Genomic DNA, 25,500 nt, shown 5'->3' with positions numbered 1-25,500 from the left:
CGAATGAATCGTAGTTGTTTGAGGTACTAAGTTCTTATATTTTCACTGTTTTCCAAAGAGTAAAATCATGAACAATAAAGATGGAAACATTCACCTTGAATACACACACACACACACACACACACACACACATATATATATATATATATATATATATATATATATATATATATATATATATATTGGAGATGTCCCCCTCAAGATCCTCTTGGGCCCTTCATTGGCACCCCCTGAAAAAACTCTAGCTACGCTACTGGACACCATGCACCAGAGATAAATTCTCTACCACTGAGCCACCGCGGCCCTGCTTGGGCTTGGTCGTCCATATCCAATCTCTCTTTTGGCGTTGCTTAAACAACTTGTAGTTTTGTTCTAAATCCAGACTCCATATTGGCGTAGATATTAATATTACAGTCGATTGGTAAAATCAATCTTCCACATTTAAAAATTAAAGTACACACAAGTAGAAAAATAAGCATTTATCATAAAAACACTAGCTGCAAGTGTTCAAAATAGATTTATGGTTTCTATAAAATCAATTGAAAATTGCTATTTTTAATTAGGCAGCTAGTGAAAAACAGCAGCTTTCGACTCCAGCCGAGTTTAAGCTCAACCTAAACTCAGTTGACCAAAGTGAACTGACCCGACTGACCCGACCCGACAACCCGACCCGAACTGACCCGAGCTGACCCGATTGACCCGACCCGAGTTGACCCGACCCGACAACCCGACCCGAGCTGACCCGACCCGTTTGAGAGCACTACTCATCATGGATTCGATTGTTATGCGTTCAGGGGGAAGCTCAAGGAAATTAACACATGAAAAACCATTTCCCTAAGTAAAAATAATCAAAATTCTTTACTGAATTCAACACAAGACAGACTGAAGATTATAATCATATTTATGTGCATTCTGAGAACTCACCAGTGCTACTATCGAACTACTTTACACATTCGCAATGTTATTTCACTATAATAATGCGCTTGCTTACTTTCGTTTTCTTTATCCCATGCATGATACTCGTAAATTGTTTATATTAATCCATGTGAACATTTACAGATTGACTGAAGTGTTTTGAACACACAAGTTAACATTTAAACCAATAAATAAACAGATACAAATCACAGTAATTATACGATTGGTTTATTGCTGAATAAAATAAAATTAAATTTATACTTTTTCGTTCCACAAATATGCCCTGTAGGCAAAGGGGGGCGGATGATTAACGAGAGTGAATGACTATAAAAGAATCGGTGGAATGGCCATGTACTAGGAAACGTCAGAATCAGAAGAAAATCCACAAGCATCATGTTGTCCACCACAAACTCATATGGCCTGGGTTCGAACCAGGGGTCCCTGACACTAGAGGCGAGCGCTGTGTTCTTTGATAATGAATGTTTGTGATTATGTCATGATGAGTAATAAACTCAATATTCTGTTCCAGTGAGAGAAAAAAGAAACTAATCTACACGGACGAAACTTAACAAAACGTCAAACTTTTCAAACGTTTGCTTTTATGATTTTTTTTTTAACTTGTGGACCTCGGAACACAAAACGCAATACTTTCACGATATAATATTTTGCAAATGTGCCACGATATTAATTATTATTATTATTATTATTATTATTATTATTATTATTATTATTATTATTATTATTATTATTATTATTATTATTATTATTAGCATTAGCATTCTGCCTTTTGGCAAGTCCTGGGACTAATGAGTTTTTTTTTCTTCTTAATTTTCAGTTTGGGCTTGGAAATGTTCCTTCCACGATATACCACACATTAATCACCTCAAGAGCTGACGAAAGAAAGAATATAAATAAACTTATGTTCATATACTTAGAATATTATTTCATGTGAGGTTATTGAAAAGAAAAAGTTGAAGTTTCAAAGTAACAACACATGGAATACATAACGAATTTCTGTCAATATTCCTCTTGATCAGGCTCGAAAAATCCTGGGCGCCAGGTAGTCAAGGCGATTGGAAATACGAGTCTGGTTCCTAAATAAGTTAGCTTTAAAATAAAATTATGTAGATCCATATATGGAATTGTATTATTATGGTGCTTAGGTTTGGGAACGAGTGCCTAGGTCACAAGAAAAAAAAAATGCTTATGGTGGTCTTTCGGCAACCTAACCATCTGTCTGCCTCCATTCGCTACAGCTTTCTTCAGCTTCAAACCACCGCGATGACCACAAAAGAATTTCCCTTGTAGAAATATAGTAGAAAAGTACGATTCTTATAGCATTAAAGTTTTTCCAGGAACACGAACTTTGTGGCGCTCTCTAAAGAGGGCAATGCCATCGCGGACTGACCGCGCACTCTGTGGCGTTCTTGAAAAGTTTTTCAAAATGTCTTAGGAGTGAAAATTTAAGCGTTGCAATCTTGACATCTTTGCACCAACACGGTCGAGTGTTGATCAATAACACATGCGGATTTCTGAAACAACATCTATTTCAAAGTAATTTGTTTTCCCACTCCCTCTCCCGTTGTTGGGAAGGAGAACCGGAACCGGTTTCTGGTTTCAAAGCATGTGGTGAAGAATAGGAAGACTGTGTGCGGTAAAAGTATACGAATGGCATGCGAATTGTTACAAACTTATGACTCTTGTAATGTTCCTGTGCCACCGCCCTAACTAGGAGGAGAGTGAGTGAGTCCAGCATGCTGTGTCCTGTTCAGAGAATGGTGGTGACTTCAGAATTCTTTTCCATTATAAAAGTCTTTCTTCGATGCATAGTGTCTGATAAATATCGAAAATTCGACTTGTAAAGGACAAAAAAAAAAAAAAAAAAAAAAAAAAAGAAAACAAGTGAATCAGCGACTATAGCGTCTGCACTAAAGAGCTTTTAGCTAGCAAAGAATGCTAGTACCCTAATAAAGCATTATGTACGTTGATCCCTTTTTTCTACTCTTCTATTGAACTGATATATGAATAAATAAAAAAAGGAATAAATAAACAGTGATATTTTAGGAAGCAGGTTAGCAGACGGATCCCCATTACTTGCATCATAAGACCGTAGAATGTAAACAACACAATATACTTTGACTTTTTCTTATATATATATTTTAATCTACACTCAGGTTTTTCCTATAAATTTCTCTTAGGTTATTGAATAGAGTGAAACTTTTATTTTATTCATATTTTAATCCACATAGGAGTACATTTTTCCTTTAAATTTCTTGGGAGCCCCAAGAAGTGAAACGTTTATATATATATATATATATATATATATATATATATATATATATATATATATATATATATATATATATATATATATATATTACCTGCATTCAGTCTTTTTCTTAGGTCCCCCAAGAGTATGAAGCGTTTACTTTATTTTTCACCTATATCCAAGGGAGTGAGACCCGAAGCTCATGCTTGTTTAGCTTATACGGAAATCCAGCACTCTTTAGCTTTATTAGACAGATATTTGTTGTTTTATCCGTTATTTGGTGTAATATTGATTGACAATTAATTGCGTTTACTTTTAGGGAAGGTATGGATTATAAACCTTGACGGCCCTTGTACGGCTCATGCTAACAAGGTTCCTTAGTAATTATTTTTTACCTACCGTCGCACCGCTCGCCCTACCCTTACGCCGCTACTGCCTAAATGTGCAATATAAGTATGCGCACGAGACAAGATTTGTGGTTGTCTCGTCTTGAAAATGTAATGTAAAAGTGATGTCTCCACTCGAAAAATGTATATTTCTCTATTGGAAGAGCCGTGTCTCGACTCGAATTTTGTCAGGAAAATCCTGTCTCGGTTCGTCTCGTGTGCATCCCTAGTGCAATACTTACGTCAAGATGACAAGAATAGCGAAGGACCGAAATGCATGAAAGGTCCAGAGGCGTAGCCAGAAACTCGTGAAGGGGGGATTCGTAAAGCATATTTTCTCTCTCTCTCTCTCTCTCTCTCTCTCTCTCTCTATATATATATATATATATATATATATATATATATATATATATACAAACACTGTGGGGATAACACACTCCAGTCAGCTCTACGGGAGTTACAGGGGATGTATGTAGGGGAGACCGGGGTATTCACGAACACTTAAGCTTTGATTATAAATAACTCCTTTGTTTTTAGAGATAAAACATTAACATTTCTTGTGTATAGAAAGCTTGGAGCTTTTCCTTTCTACTAAAATGCAGAGGAAAGTCAAAAGTAACATTTTTCAATAAATTAGTGAGATGTTTGAAAAATGTTCCTATGTTCGGGATTGCCCCAGTGGTCGGGGTAATCCAGAACATACTGTTTACTTTAAACTTTCCTTTACGAAAGAAGGGAAATGCATTAAAATACATTAAAATTATACTGTAATTTAGTATTTAAATCTTTAATAGGAATTATAATTACAAACATAACTCAAATTAATGAGAAACGTGTCCAGACCTCATTATCTTTGAAATTATTACACATGAAAGTTAATACATAATAGGCCAAACAAATGCAATCTTATGAAATAAATTCAGAAATAACGGTACATTAAGGAAAATATTCATTAAAATGAAAACATTATTTTGAACTGTAGAAATCACATATATACGCATTTATGTTTTCTCCCAAAGACAGTATTCTTTATTAGTCCAGTGTTGAAACGCGGTTAATAGGCTGAACAAAATTAGCTAACTGCTAATGAATGCTACTAGGCTAAATAAATTTGTAAAACACTCTGTGAATCACACACACAGAAAAAATTGCAGCCTATAATGAAAGATCAGATATGTCAAATCGGATTACTGACTATGAAATAATGAAGTAATCATTCTAAAAATAATAAATATAGCAAACTATTCTAATTAACAAAGCTAATAACGCTCAATACCAAGACATGATGTATTTCCCAAACCAATTTCATTAACTTATTACTTACATTTCAATAAGCAAAAACTAATTAAAATTTTTTCATAATTTATTTCACATCATTGGGCAATCCCGAACACTCCAGGTAATGGTGAACATTCTGTCTGTCGTTTCCTCATGAGGCGTCAATTTATTGTTAAAATTGAAACTAATTATTGACTGCATACTGGCTAGTAAGATTACAAAAAACTAATGCTCAAATATAAGGAAATATATAGCCTTATCTGTAATAATATAGATAAGAGAAGAGCCAAGTTACGTTGCGCAGATTGTTGAATCAATTTCATAGGTGAATCGACAAACACAACAAAACATCTTCCTGGTAATCCACTCAATTGATTGCCATCAAATGTATGCTACACTTGTCCAGGTCCCTCCGCTAGCATGCAGCAAAATCGTCTGTTTTCTTACAAGTTTCCTTCGGTGTAAACCTGGGTGTTCGGCATTACCTCAGTGTTCGAGAATACCCCGGTTTCTCCTATGCAGTCATGATTTCAGGGGGTGGTCCGGGGGGAATTTCCGTTTTATTCAAGTTCCCCCCCTCTCTCTCTCTCTGTCTCTCTCTCTCTCTCTCTCTGTCTCTCTCTCTCTCTCTCTCTCTCTCTCTCTATATATATATATATATATATATATATATATATATATATATATATATATACGAGGGTTACTACGAAAGTTTTGAGATATGCATTGTTGTGGTACAGTATTTAAAATTCCAACAATTGCGTTCGGTAGTGGTATCCAGAGTGAAGAAGCGAAGAAAGTTTCAACTTGCCTCGCTTATCGGCGTGGCCGAATTGCCTTCACTTGTTTGTTAATATGAGCAGTATTCGGCTGTCTAGAATGGAGCTCGAAAGGGAACATTTTCGGGCAATGATCCTTTACGATTTCAAAAGTGGTTTGAACGAGACACAAAGCCTTGACCGTTTGCAAGGGGCATTTGGGGACCTCGCTCCTTCCCGTGCTACAATTTTTCGATGGTTTCGTGAATTCAGAAGAGGCCAGACATCGCTTAAAGATGAAGAGAGAGCTGGACGTCCGGCAATAGCTGTGTCAGATGAAAACATTGCCGCTGTGGAACAAATGATTCGAGAAAATCCTCGAGCAACTTTCAAGGACATTGAATCTACAGTGAACATTGGATCGCCAGCAGTAACAAAAATTCTTCATGATCATCTTCGGCTCAGGAAGGTTTCATCTCGTTGGGTGCCTCACACTTTCACTGAACAGCAGAAGCGCATGCGTGTGGAATGGTGTGAAGAAATGCTTGCAAGATTTGATGGAGGGAATTCTCGACCATCTCTGACATTGTTACTGGTGATGAGACTTGGATCTATCAATTTGACCCTGAAAATAAACGCCAGTCTACAGTTTGGATCTTTCCAGACGAAAATCCACCCACGAAAGTGAAGCGATCGCGAAGTGTGGGGAAGAAGATGGTCGCAACTTTCTTCTCCAAATTTGGTCATGTTGCAACTGTTCCACTTGATGACCAAAGGACTATTACTGCTCAGTGGTACACCACTGCCGAACAAAAGTGTTCCAGAGCTTCGGGAACGGCGACCAAGAACTGGATTGCGTGGGATCCTGCTTCATCATGACAACGCGTCCGCACACACGGCCAACATCACAATTCAGTTTTTAGAATCTACGGAGGTCAAACTTATGACTCATCCGCCGTATAGCCCTGTCCTAGCCCCGTGTGATTTTTTTCTGTTCTCCAGGATCAAAGATAGCATGCGTGGGAAGAGATTTTGCAGCCCTGAAGAAGCTGTAGTGGCTTACGAGAATGTACTTTCAACACTTGAAGAAAAAGACTGGCAACACTGCTTCCACAAATGGTTTTCGAGGATGCAAAAGTGTGTCCAGTGTAATGGTGAATACTTTGAGAAAATGTAAGTGTTAAATTGATTTTAAGTATTAAGTTATTTCACATCTCAAAACTTTCGTAGTGACCCTCGTATATATAGAAACGCTTTCAAAGTCTTGAATGGTAAGACCAATTGGAAAACGACCATTAGGAAGACCTAGGCGCAAATGGGAGGACAATGTTAAGATGGATCTCGCAGAGATAGGAATACAAAGTAGAAACTGGATGCAGTTAGCTATACTGGATATAAGTCAGTGAAGAGCTTTTGTGAACGCGGCGTTGAACCTCTGGGTTCCATAGGCCAGAGAGTTATATATATCGATTTCCGATTGGTCTTCCATTCAAGACTTTGAAAGCGTTTCTACTTTCTTCCATTCTAGCTACATGACCTGCCCACCTAAGCCTCCTAGACTTGACGACCCTAACAATGTACTCTTCACGATTAGATTTTTGGATGTTGCAAAGTTCACGAGTCTAACACCGTTGTCATTACTTTCCTTATGCTGACTTTCGTTCCTTATAATCGGTTTGAAAATATCCTCTCGTTCTATCTTCGCATTGAAAACCCCTAATAGAATTTTCACATGGTACCGCGGGAGTTGGTCAAATATCCGTTCCACTTCGTAAAAACTGTCTTTTATATCGTCATCCTTATCTTCAGTTGGGACATGTACATTTAAAACAATAATATCACACCACCGCCCCTTAAGAGTAATAAAAGAAAGTCTGTCAGTAACAAATTCAACCCAATTGCTGGTAGTATACGTTTATGAACGAAAAACCCTGTTCCTAACTGGTGATTTTTATTTCCTTCCCCGTAAAAGAACGTAAAATTTCCGGAATTCACAGATCCATTTCTTTCCCACCTAACTTCCTGAACTCCTACTACGTCAATCCTGTATTTCTCTAACTCACTCGTAACGGATTTTAACGCGCCTGCCCTATAAAGACTCCTAGTATTCCATGTTCCAAATCTCATGTCCATTTTCTTTTGCTGAGGTCGTGGCAAATTATCAGTCCCTGTCCGAGGCTTTTGTGAATATTTCTGAACAAGTGTTTTTTTTTTTTTTTTTAATACAGGATAAGGTTGTTAGCCTTACCCAAACCCCCAAGCTGGAGGACCACTCCTAGTCGGCTGTCCGCGACTGCTTATATATATATATATATATATATATATATATATATATATATATATATATATATATATAACAGGAAGTACTGAAAATTATCTTTTCCCACATTCCAATGCATGTTGAGCGTTCGTAATGTATTCTGGGTCTCTGCAATGCATGTTGCGTGGTACCATGGGGTCAACAATCTCTGGCAACATGCATTCCTTCAAAAATCTTGACAATTTTGGAACCATTACATTGCTCCACAAATCTCCATTTCTCTCCACAACCTCAAGGTGCAATGGTGTGGCCTCATCAATATAGACAACGAGGTAACACTTACTGATCTCTGAAATGTTTAACTTTCCTTGGATCTGGTAATAACAATCACTGTTCCGTTTTAGCCTCAAGCTACCCTCACCGGAGATCTCTAGGAACAAACCTTTCCTCCGTCTTATTTCTTCTTCCATATTTTTGCCTCTAAGGGAAGGAAGACATTTTACCTCCACTAGGGCATTCTCTTCTACAATGAAACCTGAAGAATACAAGAATAGGATAAAGGATTAAGCACAGATTCATACGAATTGTAAATCATGTATGTGTTACAAGCAGCACTTTCGCAGTTATAAAAGTAGCTGATTGAACAAGTTTTGTGAACATTTAATTTCTAATTACTTACTTTCCCGTAGTACAGTAGAACGGCTGAATAGGCTTTGATAAGAATGTAAAGAAATGCCCATCCTCTCTAGGACATCCTCGCCCTCACACGATATTATAATCACCACAACCAAATATATCGGCAGTTTGGAGTTACCTCTGTCGTATCTTGCGGTTTTTCGTTGCCCTCCTCCTAACCCCCACTCCCACCCCCCACCAACACAAGTTTTGGAGCTATATGCATTGATATGAAGTGTAATCCCGTGAAGGAAGACGGACAGCGGTGAAAGAATTCGTTGCGCTGAACGAAAAGTTGTCTGACAAGCGAGTGCTTCCTGTCGAGCCACGGTGAGAGAGAAAATATTTTCTGGGCAACTTCAGGTATAGGCCTATTCGTATGCCATGAAAAGCGCCGAACATCATGAGTAGATGACTTACTGATTCACAAATATGACGGCCACAAAAAGAAAGAAAAAAAAAAACTACCGCGAACCTAGTGTTGGTCGTGGTTTGTGGAGAACGGAAGGGGCATAACATTGTCTAACAACAAGCTTTCCAATATATTGTTTTGTATGAATATGTTAAATTAATGTTTGATATAGGAGGAAAAGTTAACTAGAAAACTTTATGTAAAGTCTATATTATTATGTAAAAGGTATCCATATTTGGTCTATACGGTATAATCTATAAGAGAAAAATGTACTGTTGCAAAATCAGGCAATAACTATCTATAACCTAAGTTCATGAAAAGAGTAAGTGCGTTTGCACACGACAACGATAATATCGGTGGTCCCACCGATAATGTCGGCGATGAAATCGACTTCAATGTATTCAAATCGTAGCTTGCACACGCCACCGATATTATCGGCCGTTCCTCCGACACGCAGATGCTGTCGGCCAAGCCCCCGATACTGTCGGCGGTACTGCCGACACCGATTTTATCGGGGGCAATGTTTTCTTATGATTGGATGCACACGCCACCGATAATGTCGGCCGGCCAGCGGGTTAGATGAAGAGAGTGACAAGGCGCTGTGTATTTTTGTTTTTTTCTTTTCTTTGGAATTTTGTTGTTTCCATTTTTTCTATTACAATTGTATATTATTATTATTATCTTGTCCTATAAACAACTTTGGAACAGCTTATTATTTTTTTACAGTCTCTGTTTTGGAGTATCTAATTCCGTTTATTAAATAAATATAAAATGTGGGAAGTCTGAAGAGTACTGATTTCCCTCTAAATAGTTATCAAATAGAATATAGGAAATTTACATAACCAATTTCCGTTGATTATTTTCTACTCCCTTTTTTTTTTCTTTCTCTCTCTCTCTTTGATTGTATCTTTTTAAATCTACTAATGCATTTAAGTTTTATTATATTCTGGAAATTAATTCAAGCGTAATTTTCAAAGTTTGATACTCTGTGAACATAAGCATATGGAAAAATCCTGATTATTATTACTTTCTTTTATTTACATCAGAATTGTGTGCACACAATTTTCCCGGTCTCACTCGATAAGCAATGATTGAATAGAATATTTATTGACAAGTAGAATTATTATTATTATTATTTTGAAACGAACCTAGGATAATCAAACGTTCTTTTCAAAGCTCCCGAGAACAAGTGACTCATTTGGCATTCTCTTGATTGTGATCTCAAAAACAGGGATGTGACTCCACGCTTCACTTGTCGCACATCTTTTCTCTAACTTCCAACGCTACCCCCATTTTTTAAAAGAATTTGTGGAATGGCAAATGGAAACAAAGACCAGAGCTATGTATGCAAGTTTTCCCTCTCCCCTTTGTACCGGGATCGACCACCTGATAGAGTTCTCCAGTTTAGCTATAGTGAGTGGGTGAAAAGGTTGTGTATTCTTGTGTTCTTACCTTTCTAGTTTTGCTTACAATTTTAGAGATGGCAAAAATTTTTCCGTATGATATTTTAACCCTTATCGAACTTGTGGAATGCAGACCTTGCATATGGGATAAGGCAACAGACTCTTTTAAGGACAAAATTGAAAAGCAAAAAGCATGGCGAGAAGTTGGTCCCAGGTCAGTGGAGGGTCGGAGTGGGACCCAGGTCAGTGGAGGCATGGTGGGTGGAGAGTCGCGTGGGTTACAGTGGGTCATGGGTCAAATTTTAATTGATCTACACCATCTCTGACTTCCACCTATATTTAAAAAAAAAAAGTAGAACCAGATGGTTTTTATTAAAAAAGGAATACAGATGAAGTGTAGGATCAAATTTTCATCCTAGATCAATCACTTCCCTGTTAAACAAGTATAGTTTTATTGAGAAAGTATACAAATATATGTTGAGTTAGAAAGTTTAGGGTGGTCCGGATCCGATGTACCCCGTAAGTACGTCCCTTCTTAAGACCTAACCTACTATGCTAGACCCTTTCGAAATATCTCTTTCTTTTTTGGGGTTGAGTTATTTATTAATTAAACTCGGTTAATCAAGGGAAAATTATTGTAGAGAGATGATTTCAAGAGCAGTTTGTTGCAAGATGAGGGAAATACGAGTATGCTCAATGTGGATTTTAAACGGGTGGTAAGTTTTATCACAATGTTAGACTTTCGAAAAACGCTATAAATTAATACTAACATAATATTATTATTGTCGTTAATGACCAGCAGGGACTTCTCCCCCAAACTTCTGGCAAGAAAAAGAGGGAGCTAAAACGTCAGGAATGTTTCGTGACTTAATGAGTAGAATGTGATCGAATACTTAAAAAAAAAAAAAAATCAAAATCCATTCACGCGGATCCCTGGATCACTTTTAATTATTATTATTATTATTATTATTATTATTATTATTTTTTTTTTTTTTTTTTTTTTTTTTTTGCTTGGAGGGTAACATAAAAGCTGCCTGGCGTCCCTTATTCCGATCTCCAATTTGTTCTGTATAACAGGTCCTAAATATTGCGCGAATTACGACACTTCCATTTATGATTGAGGAGGTACTTTTCTTTCACCTAAGTCAGAAACACTATTCTAAAATAAATACAAATTTATCAAAAAGAAAAACATATACAATAAATTCAGAACTATAAACAAAAAGCAAATCTCTTTTACAATGTGAGGCCCGACTCGAGTACGAAATATGTCTTAGCATTTAGGCCCAAGCTCGTGTGAAAATCAAATGAGCCCGAAATAAGCCCGAATTACAGAAACTTAATAATTATTGCAAAGCTATGTTTTTATTTACAGCAATTAGAGGTTTAATTTTGCACTTGTGCTTTAGAAGTTCTCCAGAACATTTGACTTCACTTTACACCTGCAAAGATTTCACTCTACACCCACTGGACTCAGGGGCGGATCCGGGGGGGGGGGGCGATCGGTGCGATCTCCCCCCCAGTAAGGGGAAACTTTCTTATTTTATATATAAACAAAAAAACTAATCCCAGAGTTTGGAACTCTTAAAAGTAGGTCTAAATAGCAGCATTACAACCCACTGCCCCCCCAATAAGTCCGTCCTGGATCCGCCCCTGACTGGACTGGATACAGGATTTCCGCCAGGATTTCAAAATCAGGAGAGTGTTCAAAAATTTAAGGGGGTGTTTGTGCTTGACTTTTAGAAAACTTATAGACCTTTCTCGTATTATCCTAAAATTCTGCAATAGCACAAAAAATGACACCTTTCCACTGCAATCCTAATTTCAACAAAGTAGAAAATGTTGCATTGACCTTCATTTCGTGTTTTGTATCAAAAGATCCAATATATTTCAGCCAAAAAAAAAAAAAAAAAATTGTAGGCCTTATATCTGGAGAACTACATATAGTGTAACCAAACCCAACTATCACTTAACTCACTATGATGTACTTACTCCGTAAAAAATACAAAAACTCGATATAGGGGCAGTTCAAAAATTTTGTGGCCCTTGATCCAAAATATCCAATATATTTCATTCAATCAAACATTTTCATGTACGCCCCATATTTGGAGAATTACGTATAGTGTAGTGAAACCAAAAGTATCACTTAACTCAATATGATGTGCTTATTACGTAAAAAATACGTAAACTCGATTTAGGGACCGTTTAAAAATTTTGTGGCATCTGATCCAATAGCTAATTAGTGGCCAAGGTCGCAATCTTTTGATGCGTTTCTTTTTTTTTTCTTTCTTTCTTTCTTTTTTTTTTTTTTATCATTCCTAAAATTCTTGGCCAAGATCGCAATCTTTTGATCCATTTTTTGGATCATTCCTAAAATCCTTGTTATTTATTTGTTTTTATTTTGTGTGAATACCCATTACAATCAAGGTAAGTTATAGTATTAACGAATTAATTCACTTGACTGATGTGATGTTGAACTAAAATCCGCCGTAGTTTTCTCGATTAATGTATGCATGGACAAATACACGTCGGATGTTCTAAATTTATCATTTCTCTTCTCGTTCTTTTTCTGTTTGCTCTGCCTAAAATGGAAACGTTTTCGCGACTGAGATCCGTGAGTGGTTAGGTTAGGTTAGATGAACTCGATCTGATATCTGAAGTGCTAAAACTACAACATGATATACTAGAACGTTTATTGCTAATTGCAGATATTGTACACTCATGTCCAAAATGATTGCCGTATATCTATAACTGTCTTCTTGTACGAATATAATTTGGTAATGAGTATGCAGGGTACTTTTAATACCGATACTATGTGTATAATCGGGAAATGTATATTTGTGGTAAATTTCGTAGGAAAAGAATTATAAATACGAAAATTAGAATGAGTAAAACAAAATGTTGCTAAATGGACAATAAAGTTTTATTTTCGTTTTATTGTTCTTATTACTGGTCATTTGACATGAAATTTTCCACATACATGTCTTTGCAAATTATACACATACTAACATTATAATAAATACCTGTAGAAATCGTTATCAAATTATATTCCTACATCAACATATTTATAGACATGTGACAATAATTTTGGACATGAGTGTACCTTTATCGCAACATTGTAGGTAACTAAATTCGTTTAAATTTATAGCCAACGTAATTTTGTATTTTGTAATTTTGTAATTTTTTACCAATATGACTCATATATTCACGAATGTATTAATAGTCTTGATGACTACCGTATGCATATTTTGACAAACTCTCCTCTGAACCGTCATTATTACGCTTCTTCACATTTTCACACATTGTAACACCACTTTATAACTTATACATGCCTTATGCGGGTTTGTTTAATAAGCAAGTTAAATGCTCTTTGTGTTCCTAATGAATGAAAAAAAAAAAAAGTATTGGAAGTATATTTACAAGCATATTTGTGGACCGCGGCGCAGTCTTACAAAAATTGAAAATCACTGTTCCAAGTTCTTTAATGTTCTTTGAAACGCAAGTTCATTTATTTTGATTCACTCATGGTCCAACTTAACCGATGTCACTCGTATAGGACTTCTGAACCATTTCCCGTATGCACAACCCAAAAATGTAGCCAACCCAAAAATGTAGGGGGGAAGAGACAGAAGTTAGGGATGGCCCGATCCAACCATATTATAGTTCATCACCATATTATAGGTCATTTGCAACCCTACCGTGAAAATTTTAGGAGGGGGCAGCAAAAATTTAGGGGGGCCGCCCCCCTAGACCCCCCTTGGATACGGGCGGATAGGCCTGTGCACAACCTATAAAATTTTCAAAATCATCCTCAACACTTTTATTTTCACTTCAAACATCAGTAAACAAGGTTCTTCCCAGGACACCTTCAAATTATTAACGTGTTCTGGAGTGAGACGGCACCGTTCTGAAGTTAAAATTCTATTCATTGTTGAAGATGATCTCTCCACTGAAACGGTACCGATTGGAAGAAGCACAAGTTTTGTTGCTAGAGCTGACAAATGATTAAATATAATTCGTTTACATTCTTCACATGAAAGCTTCATTAGAAATCCCTTGAAGAAAGTTATTCTTTCAATCGTTTGAGAGTTCTATATTCAAATAGCACTTCTTCGCACAAAACATGAAATAATTGTGAAAAATCGCCTATTCAGGCTTGGATCAAGGCAGAAGTTTGGAGGGTGTTACTCGAAGTTTAGGGGTGACACCCCCTATCGGGGGGGGGGGGGGCTGGCGGAATCCCTGACTGGATAAAACGCTTGTTTGTATAATTGTTCGTCAGAGTTAAAGCCCGTCGACGGGAAAAAACGTTCTTTTCCATTGAAAGTGATATTCTAGAAATTATTGCCATAACGTATACCCACTCTCGAATATTTTAAAATCTTTTTAATAATAATAATAATAATAATAATAATAATAATAATAATAATAATAATAATAATAATAATAATAATAATAATAATAATAATAGATTTATTGCAACTGCCAACATTTCTATGGGTGGAATACAGGGTATCATTTCTGTATGCTGGCGCTGAATATGGTTTCCGATTCTTTCTATTAAAAAATCAAAAGTTTGTGTGGACATGCGATAGTAATTAAAAAATTTTGCATCGTCTTCGCGTAATTTCTCATATAGTGTATAAAAAGCACCTTCTACATAACGCACAGTCAATAATGGATGAACCCAAAGCTTTCGCGATCTACATTTCCTGTTTCTACGTCGTAAGTACAACAAGGCAAGAAGATATCTCTTGTTGATAGCTGGACTCATCTTCTCTCTTTCACGTCCTGTCCAATACTAGTCTCAGCGCCGACATTATCGGCCACGTGTGCAAACTATCGCCGACACCGATATTGTCGGGGCTTCCACCGATATTGTCGGCGACGTGTGCAAAGTACGCCGACACCGACACCGATATTATCGGGGCTTCCACCGATATTATCGTTGCCGTGTGCAAACGCACTAAGGGAAAAGAAACAAAACCATTTAGATAGGAACTGGCCACAAGAGACATGTCATGTGGATAATGCATATATAAACCAGGGATCTCCACAAAGTGAGGCTCCTTCTGCCCTGGTCAGTAGTGCGTAGTAAAGCCAAGATGAGGTCCCTACTGCAAGTATGACTGTTTTTCTCTAGTGGCTGGCACGAATTAATCTGGAAATTTTCAGAAAGGAAATGAGGATGTTTTCACAAGCTTACCAGAAGTGTTACAACAGGAGAGCTGAAGCTCTCAACCCTGTTCGTCACTGTCTTTTATACACAGTAGCTCCCCAGTTGCATCACGATTCTGGGTGGGCACCGTTCTAGACCATCTCGCTTTGGCAGAGCCAGGAATCGAACCTGGGACCCCACGACCAGCAGTCAGAGACGGTAACCACTAGATATATATGGTAAAGTATGTGCCCTCCCGAGGAAGATGCCTGAATCCAACACTGTTCCCACTACGTCTGGGAAAGTAGCTTACACGCATAAAGTATAAAAAATATGCATTAAGTAAACGTATAAAGTAAACAATATGAAATGCATTAATAGGAAAGACAAATCATGGACAATAAACGGCTACAGTATTTGCAAAGGATTGTAAGATCAGATTAGGGCCGCTGCATGTTTATCATCATATAAAAATAATTGCAAGAAGTCAGAAAACTTACCATCAGGACTTGCTCCCAAGAAACCATGTTGGAGATCAATAATTAGTCCTCCTTTTTCTATTGTCCATCCCTTTTCATATGCAAGCCTCTGAAGAGCCACATCTTCGTTATTTTTGCCATATTCAATAGCTGTCGTCCAAATATATATATATATATATATATATATATATATATATATATATATATATATATTTTTTTTTTTTTTTTTTTTTTTTTTTTTGGTAAAGTATTTGCTTTACAAGTGCGTGGCATGGCGTACTATCTTTTCGCTTCATCACTTTTCCAAACATCGAGGCAGTGAGTCTGTTACGCCGATGTTGCTCATATATCAAATTTCCATGCTGTCCTCTGGATGAAGATTCGATTGCTGCTCTCTCCTCGACAGTAATCTAAAATACAATGAAAAGAGTTTTATTCGCACACACAAGTAGACCTTGTGTACAAAGTATAACACTGAAAATCTGCATAATTTGAGAAAGGAAAATACAGGAAGGAAGGGTCGGTTCTGGAAGGAAGGCCTTTGTCTTTTGTTCGAAATTCCCTCTGAGGGGTCGCCGCCACTCTCGCAAATGCACAAATAAATAAATAAATAAATAAATAAATAAATAAATAGAAACAAGAAAAATAAGCTCTGAATAAATCCTAGTAAAACCCAATGAAACCTGGCTAAATTTGAATGAAAACGATTAGCAACAAACCTCGTAGTCTATTTTTTCTTTTATCTTCTTGAAAAGGAAAGAATTAAACATGATATGAAGTAATCTGGACTACCTCCTGTTGCTTGAACGAAAACCCAGAATTATACAGCATTGGCGGCCAAAACAAAGCAGATATCAAATATATACATATGGAGGTCAGCGGCAGAACGCGAGTGTGGTATCCGAGGATCCTGGGATCGATCCCAGAGGCCGCCCAACCTGTCATCAGTTATCATGATATTTTGGCTATTTCTTTTCGCAGGGAAATTGCAGATCACACAAATATTTCTATTTCTATTATTATTATTATTATTATTATTATTATTATTATTATTATTATTATTATTATTATTATTATTATTATTATTATTATTATTATCTGCTGCAGGTGAATAATGGGCAGTTTTAAAAAACGCTACAACTTGAAAGAAAACTGCGTTCTTACGTGTCCTGAAGCAAGGCAATTTCAGGAAATTAATTTGTACTCAAACAAAGCAGTATTGATACTCCTACCACTACAACTACTAATAATAGACGTAGTAATGGATTACTTACTGTAAATGAAGAGAGTTCCCCTTTGCATGCCGTATGAAGAGATGGTGGTGACATTGGTGGCTTCTCTGCATTTGGCCCATAGTCTTTGTCAATCTCCGGCTGTAACTCCAGTTTTCTTCTAACTCTCCGTGATGTGGATTTAGACTGCCGGTCTCTAGTGGCTTTTCTCTTCTTCATGAATTTTTGGAAGTACGTCCCAGGACTCTTTTTTGTTGCAGATTTCCACGGACTGTAATGCAACATGGCATTTTTTTGGTAAGCTAGTTCAGCAATATAGCACCTGCGTTGAAATGAACCTCTTTTTGTTAAATTCAATTTCTTCCCTGCATTGAACTTGCACAGTAAGCTCATAAACAGTTCGGCTCTATTAGTAGTTTCGTTTGGCACCAATCTATCAGCTTTGCGCACTAATTGCTGCACCGCTGCCATGATATGGTAATACAGACCAGATGCTTCGAGAACAGGCAACATATCAATGTCTTCTTTCTCATTTTTACAGAAATATTCTTTACATTTCTCGTGCCTTCCAAAAACATGCGATGGACCATTTTTTAAATCATCACGGAGTTCTTCAACAGTATGGTTATTTTTGGCGTTGTAGGTGATGGCTCCTCGACCAGCTGCCGTTAAACGAGGAATTTTATTCCTCAAGATTGCTCTACTTTCAGGGGAAAAACTAGTTTGAGAGGAAGTTTGTGCAGGGTACTCGTGTAATTCCTGACACAATGATTGGCGCACTCCACTTTGGTTACATAGCGCCCGTACGGAACTCTTTCAATAATTCTTGCATGAACACTTGAGTCCCCATCCGCAATGAATTTCTTATAACGAATGCCATGCATTTCTTCGCTCTTTTGGAAAGCTTCAACTATAATGTCAGCTTCCATTGACGAGGAAGATAAAGACCAATTTTTGTAGCATTTGTGTTTGCTTGGCTGTTTTTTCTTAGATTCAGCTGAAGCGCACAATGAACAATATTTGTTCCTCACTCCAACAAATAACAGTTGCTTCGTCGCTTGTCCAACAACGCATGCCTGAAATATAAAAATTAGTTTTCCTATAGACCCTATATTGGAAATATTTTACAATATATAAAGCACAATATTACTCTTCATTACAATTTAACACAAATGTCTAAAAGAAGAAAAAGTATAAAGAACAGAATGTGTGCGGCTATATACATATTTCTTGTTTAAAATTATGTGAAACATATTTCATCATTTTATTGGTTATAATACTCCTTTTAGCACAGAGCTACAGAAGAGACATAATTCTTTTCAGGCTTGATAACATAGAATGGTTCGGCTTCGGTACTGTGGAGAAAAAAGAACTCAATATGAGAATAAGAAATTTTCCAATTTTATCATAAAGACACAAAGTGAAATGTCTATAAGTTAATAATAACAATCCGAAATTTAAATTTTAAAATTATTTATTTTGATTTTTTAATCTGCTCTTATACCTCCCCTCCATGGGCGCCCTAAGGGGGAACGGGGGCACGGTCCTCCCCTGACTCACGGAAATGTATAATGTATAGATCGAGTATTGGGACCCGTGATTGCATTTTTCCCCATTCTACCAGCTCCAACTATACCCCTCCAGAAAATTTTCTTCGGGAGTCGTTGCTCCCCTCCCCTTGTAACAAAAAATAATCATATCGCAGATCCGCCCTCTCCCCTAACCTGATTACGTAATAACTCCTTTGTACGTACAAAAATATTCTGTGACAGTCCTTGTATTAATCACATTTAATTTGTTCCTATACAAAGTTACTATCTTGATAGGATATAGTTCTCAAACAGATATCCGAGTCCAGTGTGAACACACCACTGTCTACATACGATATGTAAAACGTAGTGCTGTAATTTTACTACATAGCTGTTCTCAGTAATATAATAAGCATATTATTATTATTAATTTTAATTATTATTATTATTATTATTATTATTATTATTATTATTATTATTAGTTTCTGAAAGAAACATAATTCTACTCTTCTTTTCTTGTGTAGAAAATATATAAACTATTAAGTAAACATCCTTACCTCATATTAAAACTATCTTCCTGTTGAAAACTTCTAGAAGAGCTCGTAGGTTCTTCACCGATGTCTTGGTCTATCCGAAGGCTATTGTCTCCCTGTAGTGGAGGATCTTCCAAATTCTCTGTAACGGCATTTACCGGTTCATTATCACATTCAAGTTTTCGTATTTTCCACACTAGACGACGTGCTTTAGATTGCTTATTTCTTTTTCTCGTCTTTGACAGTGGTCGTTTCTTACTAGCCATTATCACGGATAGAAAATCACGCACCAGCTTCACAATAGAAAAGAGCAGCAAGTGGTTAGTAACACTGATGCTTTCTACGCTTATGGATGAAGTATGGCTACAGTTCACATGGCGGCGCCACCGTACGACGGGAAATTCAAAATTATCGAATGTTGTAATAAATTCCTACTTTTCTCGAAATACGTACAATTTTAAAAGTAAATAATTATTGCAAAAGAAAGGACAACACTCAGGCTATAGAACTATATATACTAATTCATAAACATATCCACTACTTAATGTAACGGAAAGTGAAAAAAGAGGGTTACTTTGGAGCGCGTTGTTTTGCAAAGAATTGTTACAATTGAGTTGCGCACTTCTTCAAAGAAAGTCACATAAATGTTAAGTAAACAAGAACAAAACTTTGTAAAGTTATTAGATCTCTTAGAGAAAGTGTAGGGAGTAATATATTTTAGTTTCACTGTTCTTGCTTTATTAATTTAGTTGAAAAGTAGGAATAGCTTATCGTTAATTAATGGTTAATTATGTCATAATTAATTAATTAATCTTCGGAAAAAATATTTAGGAACGATATAAATATCATCATTATCAGTCTTCCAATAAAAATCAGAAATATTTTCCCATTATTTTACGAAAATCTTGAACGTCGTGTATGCCCTTAAGATAAGAATAATTCTAGTAATGGTGTGGGGTGACCAATTGCTAATAGGGTCTTTGTACAGTAAATAGTAGAAAAATGTAAAGATGTAATAGGATACGAATTTTTTTAAAAGGGATTCGGAGCTTTTTATGAAATCGGTCTGGAAAACGTAAATAGATAATCAAAATATATTATGTGGAACGGAGGCTGTATTAGTGGAAACCATACAATAATGTGAGAATACATTTTAATATTTAGGCATAGTGTAACAAATAGAAACAAGTTAAAGAAAAGAAAAAATAAATAAAAAATAGTGGAAAATGCGTATGTAATCGAAGAAACTAATGATATATTACGAGATAATACTGTCCAGTCTCGGACTGGCCACGGCCGGAGTGTCGGAACCGCGGACGCCTCCCCCCCTCTGCCTTGTTATGCAAGTATCTAAAATATAACAAAAAGAACCACGGAATTCCGGCCTACATCAGATGCACGTCACTGAGTATTCCCAAAAACATCAGAAAGATAACCTGTAGATCTTACTACGTCAAGAAGGCTCCCAATACCTTACGGGCTCCTTCCCGAAGGTTACTGCGATGTACAACAGAAATAGCCTAACATTTAGAAAACATGGCACATCCATCATTTCTCCTTCATTTATGATTATCATTATAGCTTGAACTTACAATAGAGCAAACAGAATGAGACACCTTTTCTACATTAGTAATTGAATTTATGTTATCAGTAGGGCTAGGATAATTACACATTTTGCATATTGCATATGTGAATATATATGTGGGACCCCTAAACTGATCTTCCAGCCGGGGCCCTGGGAGGGGGGGGATCCGACACTGATCCTGTCCATCTCCATAGTATTGTCTGAATGTGACAATTGATCGCTTACGCACCGAATAGAGTGAAAACTAAAAATATCAAAGAACTACGCTCCGGGGAAAAAATTGGCGCGAGACGAGACGAATTGAAGAACAACTCTAGAACTACCACAATGCTTAACTATATTCTGGTGGCTCGGTAGTAGAGCGCTCACATCTGATTCCTGGTTCGATTCCAGACCGAGTTCGTGGTGGACGGCATCGTGTGCGTGGGTTTTCTCGGAGTTTTCCAGTTTCGTCCCACTTTCTAATCCCACCAATTATTTCATAATCATTCATTTAAAATATCATCCGTCCCCTTTCGCCTTCGAGACGTTAAACTGAAGTTTTATTTTCACTTAACTATATTTTGCCATTGATCACCAAATATCATATGGATAATAAAATCGAGATAAGATGAACAGGATACGTTGCTTGCATGGAAGCTATGAATGGTGGGTATAGAGTTCTATTTGAAAATCAATTGAAAAGGAGACCTTTGTAAACACTAAGAATACGGGTACCGGTACATTACCGTATCTTTATAAGCGATAATCTTCGTGAATTGTGTACTATTTATTCAGATTTGATTAGGTCATCACAGGATATCATATAATGGAGACGTTTTGTTTCAACGGTAACGAATCTTCGAGCTTCTTAAGCCATAGAGTAATTTCATAGTGAAACTGCTTCTGCGAACTCTTTTTGCACACAGCGGTAGAGCGTTCATGGTGCATGGAGTCCTTGGTTCGATCCCAGCTCGCGCCAAGTGAGCTCTGTGGTGGACAAACACCAAGTGCGTGGGTTTTCTCTGGCTTCTCCTGTTTCATTCCACCATTTCCTTTATTTCGCATCATCACCGTCTCCTTTAGCCTAGCCGACATAAGCATGGGAGTAAAACTTCCTTCATTTCAGTTAAACATAAACATGGAAGCAAAAGAGATTTCATTTTTATTCCTGCACACGAGTAATTTAAATTGTGATTCATGTGGTAATTAAAATCAGGCAGAATATTTTTTTATAAGAACAATAACTGACAGTAACGTTTTACTGCAACTGTTTTGTTAGTAAAATAAATTACGTGTATGTAGTTGTAACATGTCTAATTTTCTGTATTCTCTACTTCTGATTGCAATACTATCTACCTAATTGCTGTCAAATGTAGAAGAAAAAAGTTTAAAGGTTATATTTTAAAGGTTTTTAGAAAAACAAATCAACGTCATTTACCTTTCAAACGGTTAAAAACGAACTATAATTTTTCACATTTCATAAACCTAGACCTACCTCTGCACACCAAAACTTCACGTGTGAACGAATAGCTTTTTACCACGTTTTTTTTTCTTTCTCAGTTTTGGATCAGTATAAGGTTGCGCTGTGCGAACTGACACAAATAGCTATTTAAAAAAAAAAAAAAAAAAAACTGTACCTTTCATTTATTTTTAAATAATACAATCTCATATACAGGGTGGTAGTTAACTCCACCGAAAACTTTTGGGAGGTGATTCCTTACATGAAATGGAAGAAAAAAGCTCTTATAAACATGGGTCGAAAAACCTCTCCTTTCAGAGTTATGACACGCCGAAAATTCGAAAAATCACGTTTCAAAACACCCTGATTTATAAAATATAAGGCCTATTCCAAGCGGTTTAGGAACTAGTATGCGCTCTATCTAAATACCGTATTTACGCGTGTATGCTGCGCCCCCGTGTAAGCCGCGCACCCCCAATTTCTGGAACGTTAAAATTAAAAAAAAAAAAAAAAAAAAAAAAACTCGTGTAAGTAGCGCACATCAATTTTCTCAACAAAAAAAGTACAATGTATTTTTCATCCTACTTTTAATCATTAAAATCGTTATACACAGAAACAATCCAACAATACTGTGATTATTAGCAGAAATCACTTCCGTGCCTAGCTTTCTTCGTCGCCGTCATCTCCCGAGCAGCTGGAGCACGTATCACCATCGGACTGAATAAAGTCCCATCGCTGGCATTGGAAATGCAGCATTTTTAAAACTGCGGACGACAAGATCCTCTGGAATTGAATTACATGTTTCAATAATCCATTCGCACAAAAGGCGAAGTGCAGGTTTCTTAATTCGGCCAGCTGGCGTAGTTTCGTGTACTGCAGTCGCCATCCATTCAGTGTACAGTCGCTGTAAGTGGTTCTTGAAAGGCCGGTTGATGCAAAGAGGAAAGATGAGCTGTAACTTGTCGTTTTATATTAAAACTTTTCTACTCTTGTAAAATTACTCACAATATTCCAGTATTACTCACAATATTCCAGTATTACTCACAGTATTCCAGTTAATAAAAACTCCCCGTGATTTTAAATTCTTGGTGGCTCAGTCAATTCTACATTTCCTCGTGTATGCCGCGCACCCTGTTTTTTGACTTCGTTTTTATAGAGAAAAGGTGCGCGGCATAAACGGATAAATACGGTTCATGTTTAACCATCTTCCGTTATCCGTGAAACGAACTGTAAAAAGGAAGTTGAAGTATAGGGATACTCCTTTAAGTACTAACAGTGTGTTGGTTTCACTGGTACCAGTGTATTCTGAAACATGGATATTTAGACAGAACGCATATTAGTTCCTGTGTAATTCCTTAAACCGCTTGGGATAGACCCTATAGTTTCTAAGCCAGGCCGTTTTGAAACTTGATTTTTCGAATATTCGGCGTTTTATAATCCTGAAAGGAGACGTTTTTCGACCCATGTTTATTAGAACTTTTTTCTTCCATTTCATATAAGGAATCACCTCCCAAAGTTTTTCGGCGGAGTTACCTATCACCCTGTATATATTTAAGATTAGACCTGGTGTTGTGGCAATTTCTCTGAAATCCAGATTTTTTTTTTTTTTTAATTCTTGACTTTTCCGAAATCTTGGAATTTTCCTGACTATACTTACTGACTATACTTAAGTTGGATATTTAGATTAACATCCCCTAGCTTTGATCTTTTGATTAATTAAAAAAAGATGGGTAACTGATGAGATAAATGCTTATAAAAGAAGCAGAGAAATAAAAGTGTGGGAAGAAATGAGCCCCCCCTCTAAAAAAAATATACCATGTTGTCCACTTAACCTCTGATAAATCTGAGGTCCTCTCAAAGTGCAGACGAGCGCTCTACTATAGAGATATTATAGAGATAAAGAACACATAGTACTCGTACGATTCTGACTGGTAGATCAACCGCAAATAATAAAAAATAAGATAAAAACTAATGAATATTTGAATATTTGTAAAATTACATTGGCATTGGTTTTACTATTTTAGATTTCGAGCTTCTCCGTTGTAGCAGTGTTATAGGCCTAAATACTAGTAAACAGCACAGATCTTAAGAGCTCTGTGTGCCAGAATGAAGATGCATCCTTTGACATACAAGCTCTAAATTTAAACGAAACAAAATATGTTGATGAATAATGTTCAAAACTTGATTGTCTTGCATATTTTACTTTGATGCACGTTAGCGTGTATTGTCTACTATTCTGTTCACGCGCGACAAGGAAAAACCCGTGGGACTCCTTTAGCTTCACGGGGGGCGCGGTGGCTCAGTGGTAGAGCGTTCACCTCTGGTGCTTGGGGTCCCGGGTTCGATCCCAGCCCCCGCCAAGTGAACACCGTGCTCGTGGGTTTTCTCGGGGTTCTCCCGTTTCCTCCCACTTTCTTCATTCCACCATTTCACTCATCTCTCATTATCACCGTCTCCTTTAGCCTAACCGGCATAACCGTGGGACGTTAAACTTAAAGATTTCATTTTTTCCTTTAGCTTCACTATTAATTCCTTATTTTGCTACCGGTACCTGCTATCGCGTACATGACTCTTAACTGAATCGCAACGTTTTTCAAAATTTGTGTATATTCACTATCACTGATTATAACAGCACTTAACCCATACATTGAGTGATTACTTCAGAATATTTTCTCCGGAAGGGCGGGGGGAGACTTCCAATACATTGGGGATGAGATAGTATTACTAAAATACTGGGAATGTACACTCATGTCCAAAATTATTGTCGCATGTCTATAAATATGTTGTTCTAGGATTGTAATTTGATAACAAATTCACCCAGTATTTCTTATAATGTTATTATGTGTATAATCGGCAAAGACACGTATGTGAAAAATTTCGTGTTAAAAGAGCAGTAAATAAAAAACAATAAAACGAAAATAAAACTTTCTTGTCCATTTAGCAACATTTTGTTTTACTCATTCTAATTTTCGTATTTATAATTCTTTCCCTATGAAATTTACCACAAATAAACATTTCCCGATTATACACATAGTATCAGTACTAAAAGTACCCTGCAAAATCAGTATCAAATTATATTCTTACAGGAAGACAGTTGTAGATATGCGACAATCATTTTGGACATGAGTGTACATTGAGCCCTATATAACATATCTTCCCGGGTGGTTCCAAAGAGGAAATTCCCCAG

At 36.7% G+C, this 25,500-nt stretch overlaps 1 protein-coding gene across 1 annotated transcript in view; it reads right to left on the bottom strand.

Moving 5' to 3' along the window:
• LOC145679466 (uncharacterized) overlaps nt 1-19,553 on the bottom strand; it is a 312,009-nt gene extending 292,456 nt beyond the window's left edge. Inside the window, exons 1-4 of the mRNA XM_081750046.1 lie at nt 19,312-19,553; nt 17,268-17,943; nt 16,274-16,403; nt 8,124-8,401 (exon numbers count right to left, since the gene is read on the bottom strand). Coding sequence (XP_081606172.1) covers nt 8,124-8,401; nt 16,274-16,403; nt 17,268-17,943; nt 19,312-19,553 — 1,326 coding nt within the window. The remainder of the gene's footprint in view (nt 1-8,123; nt 8,402-16,273; nt 16,404-17,267; nt 17,944-19,311) is intronic.
• Between the last annotated feature and the right edge of the window lie 5,947 nt (nt 19,554-25,500).

The sequence above is a fragment of the Thermobia domestica genome, chromosome 2 (genome assembly GCF_964235325.1).
Source record: "Thermobia domestica chromosome 2, izTheDome1.hap1.1, whole genome shotgun sequence".
Lineage (NCBI taxonomy): Eukaryota > Metazoa > Arthropoda > Insecta > Zygentoma > Lepismatidae > Thermobia > Thermobia domestica.
Note: the sequence above shows the minus strand (reverse complement) of the source record. Positions and strands in the feature narration are given on the sequence as shown.